The 23924-nt window shown below is 32.1% G+C and overlaps 1 protein-coding gene across 3 annotated transcripts in view; it reads right to left on the bottom strand.

The window, feature by feature from the left end:
* Positions 1-23924, bottom strand: part of LOC114331272 (rhophilin-2) — a 394761-nt gene that overhangs the window by 178490 nt on the left and 192347 nt on the right. The window contains exons 1-2 of one of the 3 annotated variants that reach the window (XM_028280797.2): positions 15131-15390; positions 4139-4280 (exon numbers count right to left, since the gene is read on the bottom strand). The exons of 1 other annotated variant lie outside the window; for it this stretch is intronic. In XM_028280797.2, coding sequence (XP_028136598.2) covers positions 4139-4213 — 75 coding nt within the window. In that variant the 5' untranslated portion in view covers positions 4214-4280; positions 15131-15390. Of the gene's footprint in view, positions 1-4138; positions 4281-14980; positions 14999-15130; positions 15391-23924 lie in introns of those variants that run through there. One more of the 3 variants, XM_050654837.1, reaches the window with a different exon arrangement.

Below are 23924 nucleotides of genomic sequence, written 5' to 3'. Positions count from 1 at the left end.
AAGATGACATTGAAACGGTTGGAAAGTTTACATACCTGGGAGTAGAAATATATGCCGACAGATCAAAAAATGGAGAAATACGGAAAAGAATACCGCAGGCAAACAGAGCTTATTTAGTCCCTTCTAATATATTTCGGTCTAAAAGTGTCTACCGAAATACAAAGATGAGAATCTATAAAACCCTAATTCGACTAATAGCATGCTATGGCAGTGAAGTATGGGTCCTGAAAGAAACATCCAAAAACAAACTCGACACATTCGAAAGGAAAGTACTGAGGAGAATACTAGGACCTGTGAGGGAAAACGGAATCTTCATAATTCGAAACAACAACAAGCTTTATCAACTTTATAAGGAAACACCCCTGTCAGACTTCATTAGAATACAAAGATTGCAATGGGCTGGACATGTGATAAGAATGGGAGAGGATAGGCTACCGAAAAAAGCAATGAACGCTAGGATGCAGGGAAAGAGACCGGTTAAAAAGACTAGAAAGTACTGGGAAGACACAGTAACCAGCGATGCACAAGCATTTTTAGAAGTCCGTGTATGGATAAGAGCAGCAACAGATAAAAAAAGTGTGGAGGCAAAAAATAAAGGAGGCCAAGGCTCAATTTGGGTTATAGTGCCATAGAACAAGAAGAAGAAGAACATAATGGGAGGACGAACTTCCTTTTTTTGCTCACTGTTTTAAGGTGTAAAATAAGATAATATTGCATCTTTTTGTGCCAGCCGTTTCAGTTCTATTAATTTTTGCTTTTTTCGTTTTTCACTGTCACTTAAATGATTGTAACTCATGATAAGTCACGAAACGATTACTTAGATAAGAAAAATAAGTGTTTAAAGAAATTTAATAAAACGACTAATGATTAATGAATAGATTAGTTGAACTAACTTAAAACGCACAGGACTGAAAACTAATACATACAATCAAGCAATACCTTATCTTTGCATAAAACGGCATTAAAGATCAACTAAATATTAAATTTAAAAGTGCATTTTAAATAAATATGACAATACGTGACGATACCTCTTTTTAATCCTACCTCTTGCATCTGTAATCCTTCGGAGTGGTGTATAAATTTTGCTTATTGTTATTGGTGCCGACAAGGCAATCTATTATACCTTCTGTTATTGCACTTTTGGTTTATGGTTTATGAATATAACTCTAACCTAATTTGTTATCATTTATCATTTCCTGTTCGTAAAATGAAATAATTTTGAAAATTTATTTTTTTTAATAAAAATTTTCTTTTAGTGATGTTTTCGGGCCCCATTAAAATGCGGGCCCGAGGCAGGGGCCTCATGGCCCTGGTGGTAAAATAGGCCCTGGGAAGACCGAAAACAACATGTCTTGATGGAGTTCAAAAGGTAATGTTAGAGTGAGATCTACGACCAGGAGAGTGGACCGATAGAAATGAATGGAGACCGGGAACTGGAAGGCACAGGATGGTATAAACAGGACATTATAATATACAACTATATTTTTAAACTGAAAGATACTTAAAATAGATCATTTGCCGGAAGTATTTTTATAACCAATCAAATAAACAATTAAGCAATAATTAAAACATCTCTGCTTAATTAAGTAACTAATACCAATAAAGATTTTATCTGCAGGATGGCGAAGAGAAAATATATTTTATATAGCTATAAAAATTTCAACCGTCACTAAGAGAAAGCCCAAAAGTTACAACTATTCTTTTGTGTGGGTGATAACTATTAACAAAACAATAAAACATAAAACATATTTGAATTATTGCTATAACACAACATAAAAATGATCATCCTTTCCTCACAATAAAACTGCAACGTTAAACACGAAACCAATAAATTACGTAGATGGAAATCAGATGGAAGTTAAAGACAATCAGAGCAATCATTTTCAAGTTAGGTGAGTAGAGCCTTATTTTGGCAGATTGGCTCATGGATTGTTTAAAAAAGCAACTGTACTTTGCTGTTGAATTCATAATACTAGGTAGTTAATACGAAGCTTGTTCAATTGAAACACATATTTGGTCCAGAAAAAAATGATCAGCAGTTAGGTATATCTACAAATAAGTACCACTAAAATTAAAGTACATATCCCATTATTTCACCCACCGATGTAGTTATACCCTGCTTTAAGAGTTCTTGTGTATGTTGATCGCAGAATTATTATACAGCGTTTTGTATTTCTCTGTCAGACTGCAAACGATTACCTTGTAACGCCCTTTTCAATGGCCCAAACATGTGAAAATCGCAAGACAATAAATTGGAACAATATAGTGGATGCTCTAATATCCTCCATTTATTTCTTTGCAGATTTTCTTTTACTACTTTGGCAACATGAGACCAGGCATTGTCGTGCAGAAAAATAACACCACGTGAGAGCTTTTCTGAACGTTTTCGTCTTATTTCTTGATGGAGCTTCAAACATTCAAACGTTCAAATTTTAATTATAGTTTTATACACAGAAAAAATTATATCAGTGTGACGTTTACAAAAATATAACTAACATTACACAATCTCAGTTGGATGATTACAATGACAACAAGGCTAACCTGGCCAAAGATGAGTTTCAATTATTCAATTTTATCATTATGCTGGGTCAGATTCCCTAGTCAGATTTTGGATCCATTGATGTAATTGATGATTATTAGATGCCTAATGAAACCTCATGTTTAATAGTCCTGTCGCCAGGGGGGGTACAACGGCCTCCTTAATTCAGATGGACTTACCCAAGTTTTTTTTATATATTTTGACCCGTAGAATACGAATTTTTTGGGTAACAGTTGATCCGGATGTCGATAAGATTGTTATAGACAAAGAACTTGAGGAATTACATAACAGCGATTTCTCGCAAAACAAAACATCTTTTTTTATTTTTTGGGTCATTTTAAGCAAAAAATATTCCTACAAGTTTTTTCGTAGAATACATAGTTTTCGAGATAACCGCGGTTGAACTTTCAAAAAATCGAAAAATTGCAATTTTTGAACCCGAATAACTTTTGATTAAAAAATAAAGTAGCAATTCTGCTTACCGCATTTGAAAGTTTAAGTCAAATTATATCGGTTTTGATTATTTGCATTGCTAAAAATAAATTTTTTTATTGTTAAACTTATCTATAAACACATAGTGTTTCCCGTGCCTAATCTAATACATGCGTTTTAACGCATGCTACGTAGAAATTGCCTCGCTTGCACTCGTAGCTACTCTACCTACTCGTTCGATTTTAAATGAGAAATCATTGAAAACATCACTCACATACTAGGTGTTTATAGCTTTGTTTAACAATAAAATAATAAATTTCTAGCAATGCAAATAATCAAAACCGATATAATTTGACTTAAACTTTCAAATGCGGTAAGCAGAATTGCTACTTTATTTTTTAATCAAAAGTTATTCGGGTTCAAAAATTACAATTTTTCGATTTTTTGAAAGTTCAACCGCGGTTATCTCGAAAACTATGTATTCTACGAAAAAACTTGTAGGAATATTTTTTGCTTAAAATGACCCCAAAAATACAAAAAGATGTTTTGTTTTGCGAGAAATCGCTGTTATGTAATTCCTCAAGTTCTTTGTCTATAACAATCTTATCGACATCCGGATCAACTGTTACCCAAAAAATTCGTATTCTGCGGGTCAAAATATATAAAAAAAACTTGGGTAAGTCCATCTGAATTAAGGAGGCCGTTGTACCCCCCCTGGCTACAGGACTATAAGAGAGGAGGCGAAAAATTTGCTTTTTAAATGCATTCATCTTTTTTCGAATCCTGAGAAAACTAAGTATTTTTGAAAAATTTAGACGCAGAATGAAAGATTACATTATTACCAAGGGCCGAAAGTCCTTAAAAACTGCTATAATGTTTATTTTAATAAGTCACAGGGGTAAAAAAAAGAAAAAATTAGTGTGATTTTCAATTTCAAATATCTTATTCAAAAGAAACTTTTTGTTTATTCTAAGGGACTTTTATTCTTTGGATCGAGGGCGGAGGGGATCCAAAACATTGCTTCACAACTACACCTTCAAGCTTGCTTCTACACCTGCTTCTTTCTTAAGCCTAATTTTGCGTGTTTATGTATAATAATGGTAAAGCTTTTTTTATTTTTCGACCAAAAAAATAATAAAGTCTTAATATAATGGTAGAAAAACTTACCTGAGGTATATTTAAATCTGGAATTATCAGCAACTTTTGTTTTTCACTTTTCTTATACGTACAAAACTTATTCATTTTAGTAAAGTTTAAATCAGTTCACATTTCACTTTATTAACATTATAAAAGTATAAAAAAACTAAAACTTAAAAAAAAATATACCTTATTAGGAAAAGTTGTTTAAAGTTGATAAACAGAATATCCAGTCATTAAAATTTTCTAACTACAGCATTAACTAACTGGAGGAGTATATAGTTCTTATGACTTCTGAGTCCAGTTTCTTTTAAATTATTAAAAAAACTGAACCAGACAAAATTGTTACAGCTTTTCTGTTAACCCATTCACGGACACGAATGCATATGCAGACACTTACAAAGGGAAATAACTGTCTTCATATGCAGTCGTGTCCGCGAATGGGTCAAGTTAATACCAGTCAGTTTGTTTTCAAATCTCATCGTCAAATCTCTAAGCAAGTAAGTTTTCGTAAAAAATTCTAACTTTATCTGATATACATAGTAATACCTCCTATGGTATTATTACCACTAATCAAATTACATTTAAAAAGCTTATTTCCTGAAGAACAGAAGGTATCTAGTGAGTAATAAAAATTAAAACAAAATACGCGATTGAAAACTCCCTTCAAATATATTATTACCTATTACATAACCAGGAATTCCGTATTTTCTACATTATCTATTAAGTTATAATATCTAACCATATTACGGAAATATTATATCAAATTACTATAACTGTTGTAATAATCTCTACAAAACTGATTATTATATTGAAGTTATTCTCACAGCACTTTGTAGCTATTGTTTTGGTCCGAGTTCCGTAATAAAATTAAATGGTATATTTTATTGGTAATGAAAAACTGTTATTATTTTGTAAAATTATGTTGTTTCACTTAAAATTTATACCGTAATAGGTGCTGTAAACCTCAAAATACGTAATTGGGCATTAAATAATAATCTGAGAAAATTAGAACTTTTGAGGCAATGTCAGTTTAGATAAAACACAGTTTAATGCCGCGTCCGCATTGGTAAATTTTTCGTGCGTATTGAACTAATAGCCCGATCGAAGAACAATCTGACCCAAAAAAAATAAAGGAAGGATGAAAATTTGGGAATAGGTAGTTGAAATTGTCTATTATTATATAAGAAAAAGTTTACAATTCTACATCCCCTCCATTTTACAAACATGGAGGGGAATACCCCCTCTCAAAGATGAAAAAAATAAATTCAAAATAAGACCGGAATTGGATAAAATGACTAATTCTAAATAATTTTTCTTCTATAGAGTTTTTTCACTAAGTCAATACTTTTCGAGTTATTTGCGAGTGAATATGTTCATGTTTAACAAAATAAAACATGTTTTTGGACGGTTTTTCGGAGATAACTCAAAAAGTAAGTATTTTAGCGAAAAAAATATTCCCAGCAAAAATATAGCCCATAAAAAATTTAAAAAGTGGTGTACACATGAGGTCTGTAGACCCAGTAGAAGCAGAGTTGCAGCTAATGAAAAGTAGGTTCTTCTTCGTCAAATTCCAAATCGAATATTTCAATGTGAAATAACCCAAAAATGGAGCACTTTTAGGGGAAAATTCATTTTAACTTTTTTAAAGTGTTTAAAAAAAGGTTTATTCTTGTTTTAAAAAAAAAACTTGCAATATTTAAAAGTAAGTGAATTACGCTCAAAATAATGTTGGTCCCTTTTATTTTTTGGTAAAAAAATCGCGAAAATCACCCCCTAATTAGCATCACATATACATTTTAACATTACCACTCCACAAGTTACTTTGTCTATGTATTATTTATATGATCTGTAAGTTTCATCGGTTTAAAGTCCTTCGGTTTGAAAAAGCTGTATTTAAAATGGCTTCAACGAGTAACTAATCACGAGTTTAGGCAAATTTTGAACAGCCATAAGCATAACCAATTTTTGTCTAACAAGAAAACAAAAAATCAAAAATATTCAGAAAAGCAAAACGTACATTTTATTACCCTTTGAGATTTTTGGTATTCCTAATTGTTTTAAGTTAATTCCATAAACAATTACGATTTTTTTCAAAATAAAAAAAATGTTTTATTTTAAACCCAATTTTGTTCAAAACTGAGCACTTTGAACCAATGAAACTTATAGATAATGTAAACAATACATAAGTAAAGTAACTTGTAAAGCGGTAATGATTAATTTTATTTGAGAAGCTAATTAAGGGGTGATTTTCGCCATTTTTTTACCAAAAAATAAAAGGGACCAACAATTTTTTGAGAGTAACTCACTTACTTTTAATGTTAGAAGTTTTTTAAAAAACAAAAAAAAGTTGTAATGAGTTTTGCCCGAAAAGTGCTCCGTTTTTTGGTTATTTCACATTGAAATATTCGATTTGGAATTGGACGAAGAAGAACCTACATTTCATTAGCTGCAACTCTGCTTCTACTGGGTCTGCAGACCTCACGCATTTTTTCAATTTTTTATAAACTATATTTTTACAAATAATATTTTTTTCGCTAAAATACTTACTGTTTGAGTTATCTCCGAAAAACCGTCCAAAAACATTTTTTTTTTGGTTAAAAATGAACACATTCACTCGCAAATAACTCGAAAAGTATTGACTTAGTAAAAAAACTCTATAGAACAAAAGTTACTTAGAATTAGTCATTTTATCCAATTCCGGACTTATTTTAAACGTATATTTTTTCACCTCCGAGAAAAAATTTTTCACCGCGTATCTTCCAATTTTCGTAAAATGGAGGGGATGTAGAATTGTAAACTTTTTTTTATATAATAATAGACAATTCCAACTACCTATTCCCAAATTTTCATCCTTCCTTTATCTTTTTGGAGGTTTTCGTAAAATTTTGCGTTCCCTGATCGGGCTATAATGGTTGGTCTCAAGAATTTGCGTTGCAAATTTTTACTAGTGAGGACGCGGTGCTCAAATAATTTGATCTTCGCTCGAAAACCGACAACCGATGGGACGTGTGCGTCGAAAATTCTTGCGTCCGATTTATGCGACAAACACGTCCCCACTAGCATAATTTACCTCGAGCACGCAAATATTTGCGACAAACAGCTAGTTCGACGCAAATTTTTACCAGTGAGGATGCGGCATAACACAAAAATATTATAGGTATTGTCACAACACATCTCTCTGTCGTAGGTATTTGTAGTAAAGTAAAGTTCAAAGTATATAAAACTATCATACGACAAATAGCAACAGATGGCGTAGAAATGTGGATCATGACAGAGAAGACAATAAAACCTTATCAATACTTTTGAAAGAAAGACATTGAGAAGGGTATTGGGACCGATCTGCGACAATGGTATGAGGTGAATAAGGTTCAACCTCGAGTTGGATCAATATTACAAAAAAAACCCTACAGCAACCCCTTACATCACCTTATCTGAACTGATAATGACAGAACACCTAGTAGAACGACTAGTGGAACTATAATGGGACGTCGGCCAGCAGAAAGACCAAAAAAGAGGTGGATAGACGAATAGACGGATAGATCCTAAAGGGATATTGAGAGTGGATAACTGAAAGAGAGCAGCCAGGTACAGATAGAAGTCTGCCAGACGTTTATGATACAGCCAGTATAACATTCTCTGTGCATTCATTTTAGAGGGGAACCTCACTTCACATCACAACAACATTACACTGAGCAACCAATAGACTGAGATCTACCCTGTCCAAAACTAAACACAACAACACCTGAGAAAGAGCAAAGGACTGCATCTAATAACTACCCTCATGCAACAACTTTATGTGAGAGAAACAGCAAGACTACTAGGTGTCAGGATAAATGTGCTTGAAACATACCTGAAAGTCAGAGACTTCGACAATAGGGTGGTTCGAGAGAAAAACTTTTTTTTATTTCAGATCGCTTTACTGCGCAAAAGTTGTCATTGGTATAGACTTATAAAAAGCACTAATTATTATTTTTTTATTAATTTGTTTTCCGGTCGCGCAATGCCGTCGAAGTTAGCAAAAATTGTGAAAAACCTTAATTTTTCATATATTTTTTTTAACAGGCCAGACGGTTTTAATTGCGTTCCTATACCATAAATTAACTACTAAAAGTATGTAAAATCAATATAAATGCACTTATTATAAATTTGTTTCATATCTTCCGGTCGCGAAACTTAATACAAAATGAGTAAAATTGGTAGTTTTTGCAAAATTTCAAAGTTTGTCTGTTTGGTACAATTTAACCATACGACTTTTAGAGATGGTATAGTTTAATTCAATTCCAATAATATATTTAAAATCCAACCATATAAGATAAATTTTGATATTCAAGTGGAATTCGGTCGCGCAGCTTCATCAAAAACAGCAGACTACCGAGAGGCTAGGCGAAAGTGACGAATGCCAGCGAAACGCGCGCAGCCACAAATAAAGATACATGTGGGAATACCTCTACAATGGAGTATATGTCTTCTTCATTACAACGAACTACCATTCCACCATCTTTTTCAACACTTAGATGAAAATACAATAGGCCCAATAGGATATTCCGGACCAATTGGAAAGGCCCCTACCTGATTGTGAAAGACTACCACTTATTACTTTTAATCCTATTAATTGTGAGATTCCAAAAGTTGACAAGCGTATTCTTAGCAAGCACCAATAATTGTACTTGCTTGAGATATCAGAAGTCATCAAGTCAGGACATTGTTCAGAAGGCTTTGTAGTGGGTACGTGATCCTAGCCCAATGTCACATTCAAGATGGCTTACTACTGCAAACCGAGTTTTGCGTTCTACATCAGTGTGTCCAACCCTTCTGAAAATCTGAGAGAGATTGTCACATTCATTCTCAAATGTTATAATATTCATATGTCGTTTGCTACAAAAATAAACCACAAATTCACAGATGGGCCTAGACATGATTACAAAATCATTGAATCTTCAAGGTACTGACCAGAAGAGCTTATTCAAGTTGTTGATTCCGTTGTACAACAGAATGCTTAATTTGCCCATCCCGAAAATTTACTTTTGGCTGTGGTAACTGATGACAGAAACCATATCCGAGAGCTGGGCTTTAGGCGTATCATGAAGGAAAAGGAAGCAATATCTGAAAGTGACTCTATCAGAATCTTTAAATCACCAAACTTAAACTTTGAAGCTAAATAGTATTACGAAATTATCAAATGGAACACCAGTACACTGACTCCCCTCTACTGCTAAGAGCATTGACTAATGAAGAGATAAAACGCGAGCAATAACTTCAAGCCTGTTATTTATAAGTATAGATACTTTACCATGCCATACGCAGGCAGTTGAAAGATGCGTTAAGTTGGTGACCGAAGCTTCAAGTAAAGTGTGTGGACACAGTTGCAGAGATGGCTATATTAGAACCACATTATTGCACCGCTCAGCGATGCCAACGATTAAAATCAACAACAACTGGTAGTCTTTCACAATCAGGTAGGGCCTTTCCAATCGGTCCGGATATCCTATAGTGCCTGTTGTATTTCCATATAAGTGTTGGAAAAGGTGGCGAAATGGCAGTTCGTTGTAATGGAGAAGACAAATACTCCATTGTAGAGGTCTTCCCACATGTATCTCTATTTGTGGCTGCGCGAGCTTCGCTGGCATTCGTCACTTTCGCCTCGCTTCTCGGTAGTCTGCTGTTTTTGACGAAGCTGCGCGACCGAATTCCACTTGAATATCAAAATGTATCTTATAGTCTTGGATTTTAAATATATTATTGTAATTGAATTAAACTATAGCATATCTAAAAGTCGTATGATTAAATTGTACTAAACAGTCAAACTTTGAAATTTTGCAAAAACTACTAATTTTACTCATTTTGTATTATGTTGCGCGACCGGAAGATATGAAACAAATGTATAATAAGTGCATTTATATTGATTTTACATACTTTTAGTAGTTAATTCATATAGTATAGTAACGGTACAGTAACGCAATTAAAACCATCTGGCCTGTTTAAAAAATAAAAAGAGAAATTAAGATTTTTCACAATTTTTGCTAACTTCGCTGCTAACTGCTAAACGTTATATTTATACAAATAAATATAATACAAAAAAAACTCACAGACAATAGAGAAATAATCGGAATTTGATATCCCGAGGCTACAAACACCACCCTCAAATTTGTTTAACTAAAAGCAGGCTATTGCTTACAAGATCGAGGCCAAGTAAGTCAAACTTACAATTTTGAAAAAACACAACCTGCTTGCAACTTCATTGGTTACACATTTTAGGGCCGGTATTTCCAACCTCACTTAAGCCAAAGCTTACTTTAAGCCTTTGCTTAAGCTTAGATGCCTGTATTTCCACTTCAATTTTAGGCTTAAGCCTAGGCTTAAACCAAATAATTTTAAGCACGCGCGGGAGTTGGTTTAAGCCTTTGCTTAAAATTTGTTTTCTGTTTTTTGAGGTTATGTCTATAAATTATCAATTATAAAGTTATTTTGAAAACCAACTTTTGAGTAATAACGTTATTATTAATCGTAATAACGATTAATAGAATTCTTACTACTTTTAGAAGGTGTAAGCACATGAAAATTAGTTATTTCTACAATGCTTGGTAGGTATACAGTCGAACCCGCTTATTGGAATAGCCTTTGTGCAAGGCAAAAATATTCTTATAACCGGGATATTCTAATAACCGATCATTGGTGGCTAGTCGTAATAATATTATTTACATACTATGCCAATGCGTAGTTTTACATACTATGCCAATATGTAGTTTTATTACATACTATGCCAATATGTATATCATATATGTACCTACATAATCAGTGTATGTAAATGGATTTAGGTCTTTTTACGTCAATAATACAGTAGTGTAACTAGTACTTATTTATGTATGTGTTAAATACCAAATTACGTTACATGTATGTGAATGAATACATTAGGTAATTAATATGAAATGTATGCAATATGTAGATATGTAAATATTTTCTTATTAAAATGCATATAAATATAACAAAATTACTTTTTTTTTCTTGAGAAATTATTGGTAATTATAGCTTTTTCGTTGTTAATCCGTGTGGTCATCCTTAATCCATTGGTTGAATAGAAGTTTTATTGGCGTCAAGAAATGGATTGTTACATTCTTGTTCTTTTCTCTTCTTTTCGAATTTAACAAAGCCATAATTCCATCTTGCAAACAAGTAGGTACTCTCTGAGTGAATTATAAATAAACTGCTTCTAACAATTTTATAACAGGCAACAGTGCCTTTGTGTAGACAAATAAAAGTTATTTTATGACCCATGCATTTGTCGGCCTTGCTAAAGATCGAATTGGTATTCGTAACAAAGTAATAAATATTTATTACCCTAATAATATCTAATCCAGCACTACAAACAAGCCGTTGACGACAAACCATAATACCAAACATACATAATTTAAATTTTTAGTAAATTGTAAAAAAAAATATTCTTTGACCTGCAAAATATGCTAATAAGCGGTATTATCTAGTTAGATCCTATTCCAATAAACAGATAAATTTATTAAGGAGTAAATGGAAATGTTTCGGGAACTTGAATTTATATTCCATAAACCGGGATATTCCTATAACAGGGATTCTAATAAGCGGGTTCGACTGTATTTATTTTACAAAAATAAACTTACATTCCAATTTGACATTTAGGAATATATTATGCAATAAACAAAATTACAAAGACAGATCTATTGCTTTAAAATTAGAGTGAAGTAAATGACATTGATACAGATGACAAGATAAAATTAAATGTCAACAGTAGTGGTTTTTACCCACGGTTATTAGACTTTATTACGGTTGTCTTGTCCGACGGTGGTGGGGAGACTTATATTTTTTGACTTTACGTCACAAGAGTTTACATTCCCATATTTTTAAATTATTTTCGACCATTGAATGTGTGTTATTGTGTATATATGTGTATTATTTGTGTTATTATGAAATAATAAGACAAATAGTACACATTTTATCTTATACCGGGTGGCGAATCGTAAAAAGGGCCATAGGAAACTCAATGTAAAGTTCTGAATTGTTGAATTCCTGCTTCCCTAATTATTCTACATCAAAAGTCATGAGAGAATACTTGTAGAGAATTAAGATCTGTATTAAAATCAAAAGTTAAAATTGTTCTACGATTTAAATGCATTCCAAAATTTTGAAAAATATGATACATTTGCCACAATAGGTATGCGTGTAAAAGTAAGGCCACACGTTACTATTTAACTGACAGTGCTCACACCATTGACTGAATAAAAAAATCTTTATTATTAATCCTTTCTCCGCAACTGAGGGTATCTTATCAACTGTATTGTTTTTAAACAATAGATGATAAAATAAATATATTGACAGTTCAAAAATGTGAACATTATTGCATTGTGTGTGGCCTAAGTTTGGGCTGAAAACTAAAATGTATTACATTGTTACAAAATTTTGGAATATGTTTAATTACGTAGACCAATTTTAACAGTTATTTCCAATACAGATTTCAATCCTCTTCAAATGGTTTCTAATGTCTTTTGATGTAAAATAATTATTAGGGAAGCTGGAATTCAACAGTTCAGAATTTTACATTGAGTTAATGCAAAACTTTGACGCATGTCAAAATTCTCAATGTGTTTTAATTGTATTCATTTTTTTCGAATCCTGAGAAAACTAATAAATATTTTTGAAAAATTTAAACTCAGAATGAAAGACTACATTATTACCGAGGGCTGAAAGTCCCTGAAAACTTCTATAATGTTTATTTTAATAAGTTACAGGGCTGAAAATAAAAGAGAAGTGTGATATTTAATTTCAAATATTTCATTCAATAGAATCTGCTTGTTTATTCTAAGGGGCTTTCCGCCCTCGGTAATAATATAATCTTGCATCCTGCGTTTAAATTTTTCTAAAATACTTGGTTTTCTCAGGATTCGAAAGAAAATCATATTACGATTCAAATGACAGTAAACTCTCGTGACGTAATCTCACCCTTAATGTTCATTGGTTGGTCGATTTAGGCAACCGTAGTAACGTCTAAGAACCGTGGTTTTTACCTCAGAACAGTTAGTTCTGGCATTTTGACGTATTCAGAGGTACCAAACCAATTAACTTTACAGTTGAGCATCAGTTTAGTTAAGGAAATGATGGAAATACGACACCCAGCTTAAGCTTCTCCTTAACTTTTGACACAGGCTTAGCTAAGCAAAAGCTTAAGTACCTATTGAAATACCGGCCCTTTGTAAATCTTTTTTAAAAATAATCATTTGTTTTTAAGAATACAATAAATTACAAGACAATAGAAACGAAACGTGCTTTTGTATGAACAATTAAAAATAAACACTGAGAACGTTTTTTTAGCGAAATTATTTTTATGTTCTACAAAAGAAAATAATATGGTGCTTTAGATGACAAAAAACGGAAGTGAAGGAACTAATAGACCGTAACACTTATACAGTTGAGTCCCTGAATCTTTACCCGTGCGTCATCATTTAAAGCATACGAAATAAGTCAATGATAAATCGGAAATTGAAATTTATTAAACGCAACAGCAAGTGACAGTAAGTGACTTGCTGTTGCGTTTAGTAAATTTCAATTTTCGACTTTATATCGACTTATTTCGTATGCTTTAAATAATGACGCACGGGTAAAGATTCAGTAGACCATCGTTCTTATACTTATACCTTATCGACTTAAAGAAAGCATTCGTCACAGTAACATCTTATTCATCTTTTGTATAATAGAGAAGTTCTCTTCAATATCATAAAAACTATTAAAAATATATACCAAAAGAACAAGATAGAAGTCGGAATAAATGGATTGGATAACTTATGGAACCGACAGACATAGTCAAAGAAATACAACAGGGGCACTTATTAAGATCTATGATCTTTGAGAGCTTGGTTTAACTGCACTTCTGCTGATCTCTTTAGAGCAGCGGTATCGAAAGTGTTAATTGTCATGATGGTTCTTGAGGAAATTGCACATGAAGAAGAAGAAGGAGATGATCTTCAATTTAATCATGGATGACGTCATCAAAACCGTCAACAAAGGAAGAGGATACAGAATGAGGAATAAAGAAGTCAACATACTCTGTTAGGAAAACGACGCAATATTGATAACCCAAGATGAAGATGGTCTATAAAGACTAGTCCAAAGATTCAGCACAAGAGCAAAAGCATTTAATATACATACACGCTACGAACTCAGCAATCCAAAACAATAGTAAAAGGTAAATATCAAACAAGATGTGAATTAGAACTCGATGATTGACTCAGCATTGAACAAGTAATGGAATTAATTCTCTTGTGATTATACTGTCCAGCTATGAAGACCTGGAGAAATAAGTGAGAAATGATTTCTTTCTGAGAAATGAGTACAAAACGCAAATAGACTGCACCGTATGGCGAACCTGACATAATTAACACTGAGATAAGATTAAGAAATTATAAAGCCAATATAAAACCAATAATGACGTATCCATCAGCTACAATATAAAAGGCAATTAGAAACGGAGGAGATGAAAATACCAAAAGAGGAATGTAGATATTAGAAGACAATCTAAAGAGCAGGGTGTACAGAGTGGATACTAAACAGTAAGAAATAATGAAATATCTCAAAAGTAGAATGAATGAGATCTGAATCTAAGGTCCCATGGAGAAATTAATCCGACAATGAACACGCAGAAATGCTTACAGCGAAGAAGACAAAGAATAAATCAATTTTGGATAATGAATTTTTATTTAATGTAGCTATCTCAAATCTTAAGTAGAATTTCTAGAAAAATAAGACAGGTAAGTTTAAGAAGGTAGTTAAAAATCGAATGTAAAACACAACTTTTTCTTTTTGACGCAGCAGCCAAATGAAAAGTAGGGTAAATAAATCAAAACTTACGTTACGTTTCACGTATAAATCCAAAAAAGTTTCACGTACAAATTGTGAAAATAACACTTACTCTCGAGCTATAAAACGATAAAATTCTAATAAAGACACCAATACTTTAAACAACTTTTCTTAACTTCGTAACTTTTACTTTTCCTTTACCTATTTCCTGTCCCTATCACTCAAAAATCACCCTGTAAATCTAAAATCCGCACAAACTCCACCATTTTCACTCCGAGGTCGAAAAATCACAATCCCGATCGAGGTCACAAACGTAAATTTCAAATATCCGAAAAGAAAAGAAGAACGCGAGAAGTTTTGAGTCACCTGTCGCGATCGATTCGGCTCAGCAAGCCGAGATAAAAGACAAAACACTATCGATGCGCCGTATACTCCGCGACGTAACAACTTACGGTACTTTTGGTAAAGAAATGAGGTTGACGCATTTCTTCTCTCTCGGAGAAGAAGAAATAAGAAATTTGAGAGAGGTCTCGGTTGAAAAAGAGCGACAGGTGGGAGGGTGTGCATCTACCGTGGCGATTATACCATTGTAATAATGTAATTGCATGGATCTAGTGCGATTTTAGGAAAATTTTGGAGCAAGGTTAATGGCTAGTATTAGTCCAAGCTGTTGAGACGAAAATGAATGATTTTGGTACATTTTATGCTGTGAAAATGGTGCTTTTGATTACTGTTGTAGGTACATCAATTAATCAATTTCTGCGCCGAAAATATTTGCATACAAGGGGAGATACTAGATTTTTATTCAGAATTGTATACAGTCCGTCTAATACACTTACCGTTGCACGTCATTATCTACGTCAGAGATCTAAGTTGACATAGTTGCCAAAGTATAAAAAATCCTGAATCCATTTTAAATCAAATACACATCAAAATACAAATCAAATCACATAATCATTGCAAACGTGGATTATACAACAAAACAAATTAATATTCAATGTAAATAAATAAAAATTTTAGAAATAGAGAACAAGAATTAAGTTATAATCTTACGTTAAATTAAATAATAAAAACAGTGTAATAAAACAAATACTTATAGTAGAGAATAAAAACAAATATGAAGTGTCATCACCGCAACTGTCAAATACATGTTACCAATTTATGCTAAAATGTCACCTTCGTTCGATTACAGTTACAGTTCGATTTGTTCCGAACAAATGTGCTTCATAAAAACGCTTTATAATCCATTTATACACATTAAATGAAACATATTATTATGTATTTCTTTAAGTTAACATTAATAGAAATCTTCAAATATTATTTCTACGCGTATATAATAAAATATGTCTATAGGCCAGGGTAAAAATATACCCTGTTCGTGGTACTTCAGCAGCCAGGGTACTGAAGCGTTTTTTCGACAGGTAATATCTATAGGAACAAATTATGACTATTTCCTGCGTAGGATCTGGCGGCCATTTTTATTTATAAACAATTAACTGTCAAAAAATGGCATTTTCCCCTTTTTTTCAAATCAACGGAAAACAGTGAAACTTGTGATTTTTTTAGTACAAATATCTTCGAGATTATGGAAAAAGCTTTAAAATGACGTATTACAAAGTTTGATATACTCATTTATTGTTAATGTAATTGCGAAAAAAGGTCGGAATTGCAAAAAAAAGAATGTGTGTGTACTTTGTACGCACGTAAGAAGATATTCTTCTATTATATAATAGGTAATTTAAACGAAGTAAATATACTTAAAAGGTGATTTGTACTTATTTTATTTAAAAATCAAACTAACTTTCTTATTTATTAATAACAGATACAAACAGGTTTCCCTACTTACATGTATCCGTATCTACAATGACAACAGTTTAGTACAACATGCACATAATGTAATAATTCGAGGTAATAGAGACAAAAACGATAGATGTTTACCAGCAAAAACGTTAAAAATAATAATAAAAAAAACCTCTGTTTATATATTATTCATGCAATAGACGTTTAAATAATTACAAGTTTATTCCAAATAATTCCAGACAAGTGGTTGTTGTTAAATCGTTGTAAATTTGGCACATTTTATTAAGTGGGCTAGAAGTATTTACAAAAAATAATATGTTTCTTGGACGGGTTCTGTGATCCGGGATATAAAATTGTATTTGCCCCAAAAGATCAGGCGAGTCTATTAAGTGATTACATAGTTTATAGAGAAAAATTAAACAACGTTGAAGTCTTCTTTGCTCTAATTTTTTTATATTAAATTCTTTTCTTAATGGTTGATACGAATCATATTCTGGCGATATTTTATGCTTTTTGTAAAATAAATATTTAATAAACTTGTTTTGAATTAATTCAATTTGCCGCATATGACCACTATTTAATAAGGTACTCCAGACAATACTCCCAAATTCTAATTTGCTTCTAACAAATGAATTAAAGAGCCGTTTAATTGAGTCGATATTTTGAAATTTATATGTTACACGTTTAATAAGTCCCATCATTTTGTATCACTGAGACATAATATTTTGCACATGTAAGTTGAAACTTAAATTATTTACAAACGTAATACCAAGATCCGTCACTTCATTGACCCTATGTAAGTTATTATTTCCCATATTGTACATAAAATAACTAGGGTTTGCCTTACGACTATATGTCATGATCGTACATTTGTTCAAATTAAAATACAGTTTATTACGTATTGACCAATCATAAATCTCGTTTAAATCGTACTGTAATTGAAAATAATCATTCAAATCTTTGTATGTATACACCGTTCTTAGGCGTCAACGCCCTTCGGTAGGGATCTATGGAGGAGTATCACCAAGCCGGAAGCCCTTATCCCTTCCCGTACCGCTCCTCCATAGGCCGATCAGACGCCAGTTTATTCCAGACCAAGCCGTAGACTCTATTGAGTTTTATACTACGGCGTTGGCCTTTTATAAATTTCATGACCTAGCTGAGGCTCGAACCAGCGATCGCAAATCGCAAATCCACTAAACTTGTCGATCGACTGAGCCCCAGCTAACTGAACCGTCAAGACCGACATTCAAATCTTTAATTTCTCTAAATATTTTTAAATCATCCGCATATAAAAGGCACCGATATGTAATCAAAGAAGGTAATTCATTCACAAACAGTAAAAATAATAGCGGTCCTAAATTTGAACCTTGTGGTATACCTGATTCCACCAGGAAAACCTCCGATTTATCTTCTTTATACGATACAAATTGCCATCTATCGGTCAAGTACGTTACAAAAAGTTCTAGCAATGAATTGCTTAGCCCAAAGTATAATAATGTTTCTAATAGAATATCATGGTTGACCTTATCGAAGGCTTTGGCGAAATCAGTGTATACCACGTCTACCTGGTTCTTGTTGACTATGACATCATTAATATAATTAGTAAATAATAATAAATTAGCTTCAATAGATTTATTTTTACAAAATCCATATTGTTGTGGGCATATCATTTTCTGTACATGTGCATACATTTTTTCATGTAAGATGTGTTCAAAAATTTTTGCTATACAATTCAAAATTGCAATAGGTCTGTAATTTTTGCAATCATTTCGTGAACCTTTTTTATGGATAGGAGTTACCTTAGTCATTTTAAACAATTTCGGAAAATAATTATTATCTACTATTTTTTGGAAGATAATTATTAGAGGATATGTAAGGTAGTCGCGACATGCTTTAAATATATACCCCGGAATACCATCAGGTCCCGAAGAAAACTTTGGTTTTAATTTTGAAAATGCCTTATCTACCACTTTCAAAAAAGAAGAATATCTTCAAAAATTATATAATAATATACTTACAATCATAAAATCTATAAAAAAAAATAAAAAAATAATAACTTGATTGGGGCTTGAACCCACTTCACGTCAACCGCGCCGTACGAAAGTTGACGCCATTTCAAACTGCACCAAACTCTCGTATACGTCATGTGGGAATATACACAAACTAAACGTTTACACCATAAATTTATATGAGTTTAATAAAATTATTAGTTTGATTTTTGTCGAAATAAAATACAACAAAATATAGAGTAAGACAACGATATATGAGATGAAGATTTGTAGAAAGTTGGTTCGTAATCAGATTATGTAAATTAAAGCATTGCCTACTAATAGGTAACTACATTATTGTGTTTACATTTTCCAAATAGATAGGTATTGAAACTATTAGGTATTTCCAACTGAAACATTTAGAATTACGTACCTGCGGCTTTTCAAAACTATTTAAAAAGTCACTATAATTATAAATTTGATTTTATTTCTGTCCACACATCAATAAAAACTAATATTATACAATATTTTTGTTTACCGATAACCCCCATATTGAACAATTATTGACAGACCATTTTAAAATTTCAACACCCAATCAGAGCCCGTATAACAACTAATACCATACTGTCGGTGTGCGCATGCGCGCGGATCAATCAAATTTTACCCTCAATCGATTCGCCGCTAAAGAAGAATATCTTCAAAAAATATTTTCTCAATAACTGTTGTAAAAATTAGTGTACAGCTTTGAAATTTTTGTTAAATAAGGGTTCTTTGGTGCTTAATATATGATAAAAATTTCAAAGCGATTCATTCAATTGTTTAAATTTTATTCAAATTGTTTATCCCAGAGAGCATTTTTTTGCAATAACATGTCAGAAAAAAATGACCTTAGAACCAGTCCACAGGTGTCAAATGAAAGATCATGAGCTGTATTTTCAACATGGTTTAAAAAAATGAATAAAAAATGCATTTAATAGTAATAAATAATTATGCAAATTATCGTCAATTTTTCTTTATAAACTTTTTGAATAACTTTTTCCAAAAAAATTAACTTTTTTACCCTGTTTTAAGTGCACAACTACCAAGTTATATTATCTATATCATAATTGATAAAAAATAGTAATAAATATGTATAATTTCTTATATAACAAAATAAAAAGTTTATAAGGAAAGATTTACGATACTTTTGCATAATTATTTATTACTAATAAATGCATTTTTATTCACTTTTTTAAACCAAGTTGAAAATATAGCTCATGCTCTTTCATTTGACACCTGTGGAATGGTTCTAGCGTCATTTTATTCTGACTTAGGTTTACTCAGTGATTTGACAACCGATTTTGAAAAACTTAATATCGCTGGATAGGTGAATGACTTTTCTTTCAATTTACAAGAAAATATACTGGGTGTTTCATTAAAAAAAAGTCAACAACGTTTTTTTCAAAAATTCGTCATTTTTTTTTTCGTATTTGAAAGCGATATAAAAAATTCAATCCATTCAGACAAAACTTTTACTAAAATAAAACATTTCAGCGAAAACCGCATATTTCTATCTTAAACCGTTTATGTGCCATTCCACGAACATACGCCTGTTTTGGATTACTTCGACAACGAATATTTTACTGTGCAACATAAAAAGTACGAAAGTAAATGGCGCTAATAATTATTCCAATAAACAACAATGTAATTTGCAATTTACTTTCGTTCTTCTTATTTTGCACAGTAAAATATTCGTTGTGGGAGTAATCCAAAACAGGGGTATGTTCGTAGAATAGGGTATAGAAGTTATAGGCAGTTAAAATGGGGGAAAATATAAGTGGGCACCCGGTAGATTGGTTATAGTTCAGTCAAGTTGAGCATTTGATGATTTTAGACACGCTTTTGATAAACGATTTTGTTTGTAATATATAGTAGTGTGCCCGTTTCTTTTGATCACTACTGTACTTCAAATAGGCCAAATTAAAATTTGGAACGTTAGATTACGAAAACGTCCCATGTATTTTGTCGGACAGAACATCCAATTGATTTGTTACCTTTTCATTAAACTCTCATGCAAAAATCAGACTGTTATTACTAAACAACATGATTCCTGTCATTTGACATGTTCTTGGTGTTCCACTCATTAAAATGCCCAGTTGGTGATAAACACCAGTCTGATTTTTGCATGAGAGTTTAATGGAATGGTAACAAATCAATTAAATGTTATGTCCGACAAAACACATGGAATGTTTTCGTAGTCTAACGCTCCAAATTTTTAACCTGTTCCACAATTAAAACTTCCCCTGTTTACATGTTCTTATACATAAAAGTTTGTCCGACTAGACATTGTTAAGCTATTAACAAATTTTTAGCTTGCTATTAATCAACTTTTTTTGGTACGCGGGATCCAGGTCTAAAAGTAACATCGAGATCAGAGCAATTTTTATTCATATACGCGTTACGGGTTACGGTTACAATGTATCTCCTGCAAATTTCTTTAAATACTAGTACCTGAAATGTTGAAACGACTAAAGTGTTAAAAGGGGGCGGCAAATATTAAGTTGCACACGGGGGGCCAACACTTTAGCGGCGGCTCTGTTTAGAACAACATTGTTTTATCATATCACAAAGTTTTTCTGGGTGAAATATGAAGTTCCTAAGTGTAGCAGAAATGGTTGAAAAACGTAAAATGCGAATACTTGTTTTTTTATGTTTTTTTCGCAATTATTGCTATTGTGCAACAAGGGTAACAATTTTAAAAAATTTTAACCAATCTTGTATTGTAAGAAAGTTAATTAGGCAACTTTTATGTTAGTACAACTTTTTTCGGAAGTTAATACTTTTAAAGTTATAATCAAAAAACGAAGAAAAAAATCGAATTTTTCCTTCATTTTTTGACATTTTGATTATTTAAACAATGTTCCAGACCTTTTTCAGTGGGAGGATAACTCAATTATTATTATATGGGTTAATTTCAAGTAATTTCTGCAAAAAAATTATAGTCACCTCTCAACGTCCATCTCAAAAAAGATCCGCCCTGGACTAATAAGCATGGGTGTGTACTTTATAATTTCATGGATCTAGTGCGATTTTCGGAAAATTTTGGAGCAAGGTTAATGGCTAGTGTCTTAGGATCCTTGACTCGGGCGCTCGGGGAGATTTAGAAATAGTAATTGGACGTTTAATTTTGGGGTAATTGGTACGTAAGAAATGCGAAGGTTACAGACTTAATAATAATAATTACTAAATTGCCATCTACGCAAGCCATACTCGACAAGTGGTACCTATTATTTTAAACAAAATGGAAGTATGGCTTTATAATAGAAATTTTGAAACATATCGATTAAATTTTGCAATATATAAGAAGTTTGCTTGGTACATTCAGTACTTAAAGTTGTTGAAATACCTACAAGAATATGAAAAGTTAATCACTTTACAGTGAAAGATGAACCGAGTGAAGAAAACGACTCAATATCCAAATCATTCTACTATTTTTACTGGGAATAAACCACAATTTTAGTTTAATTTATATTTAAATATTATAATTTCTATCTAAAGTATTATCATTTCATGTTGTAGCAAGCTTACACTCCCTATTTTTAATAACTATACGTAAGTAATATGTATAATAATATTCTTTTATTTATTTTCCCTGGTCGTACACATCATTGCTAACTGTACAGAATAAGTTCCTTGAGAAATAAAATACTAACCTTTTAAATTGTAAATAAAGATTTTAAGATACATAATATAGCATGTATGTGGTGTTACGAGAATTAAATTATATTATCCTATAATCTCAAATAATAAAACTTCAAGGACTTTATAACAATAACCAAAGCCAAGCTTAAAATGAAAAGTGCCAATAAAAATTGTATACGTTATAAAAAAAAATGAATTAATTCTATAATTTTTACGTGTGATAACGTCTTAAATAAATAAATTTTAATGTTTTGCTGTTTTTTAAATTCCCTTTTTTCTCGTAGTGATTTTTGTTTACTTTTGTAGTAACTTATCCTGAACTAACGTTTCCAATATTCCTACATTTCACAGGTTTGCAACCATATCCTCCTTCTATAAATTTTACCATAAATATGATGATGAAGATATCAATGTTTTTTGCATATTGTTTCATTCAGGCAACCTGTGGCTCTGTTTGCTTTATTTACAAATATTACTTGTTCTTCCACTTCTGTTTCGAGCTTTCCGTAGCTAGATAGTGTAATGCCTAGATATAGAAAATGCATGTCTTTTTCTATTATCTGACCCTCCAGCTCCAATTTACATCTTATTAGACTTGCTGTTATAACTTATAACCATGCATTTGATATTTTTTGGGGAAATTAACATGTTAAATTTTCTGGAGGTTATGTTAAATTGGTGCAGCATACGTTGTAACTCATCTTTACTTTGAGAGATTAGTATTGCGTCTGCATAGCAGATTATTTTGAGTTGTTTTTCTCCCATTTCATATACTTTTTTAGTTCTTACTTTTTTTATTATTTCATCCATGATCAGGTTGAAGAATAGAGGATTCAGAGAGTCTCCCTGTCTTATCCCATTGCCAGCTTCAATTGGGTTAGTTAGTTCTTCATCTACTTTTACTTGTATTGTGTTGTTCTGATAGATATTTTCGATCGTTTTAATTATTCCTAGAGGCACCTCTCTTGTATGTATGTATCGGTTTTAGAACGTCTTTCGACGTTGTCCGATGCCTAACTTCCACGTCCTTCTATCATTCCATTGGCCATCTTTAAGATCTCTTGTACTCATTGCTTTGGTTACCCCTTCTTTCCATGTCTTTTGGGTCTTCCTCGTTTTTTGCGGTTTGGTGATACCCACTGCATAATCTTTTTGGGCAATCTTGTGTCTTCCATTCTTTGAACATGACCATACAAAATCAACTGTTTCCTCTCAATGTTTGTTGTTAAGTAACCATCTATTCCAATTCGTCGTCTTACTTCCTCATTTCGAACTCTTTCTCTACGGGATATACCTAACGATCTTCTAAGCTCATCCATTTCTACAGCTTCTAATTTTTCCTGGTGTTCTCGGTTATTCTCCAAGTTTTTGCTCCGTAAATTAGGCTGCTTTTAATAAAGAAGTGTTTCATAGAAATTATATTTTCGCTGTATTCCTATTTCGGAGCTCCAAAGTATTCCATTTAGGCAGCCAATTGTTCTTCTAGCTTGTGTTACCTTTTTCTTTATTTCCTCATAGTATTT

The sequence above is a fragment of the Diabrotica virgifera genome, chromosome 6 (genome assembly GCF_917563875.1).
Source record: "Diabrotica virgifera virgifera chromosome 6, PGI_DIABVI_V3a".
NCBI classification, from domain to species: Eukaryota; Metazoa; Arthropoda; class Insecta; order Coleoptera; family Chrysomelidae; genus Diabrotica; species Diabrotica virgifera.
Note: the sequence above shows the minus strand (reverse complement) of the source record. Positions and strands in the feature narration are given on the sequence as shown.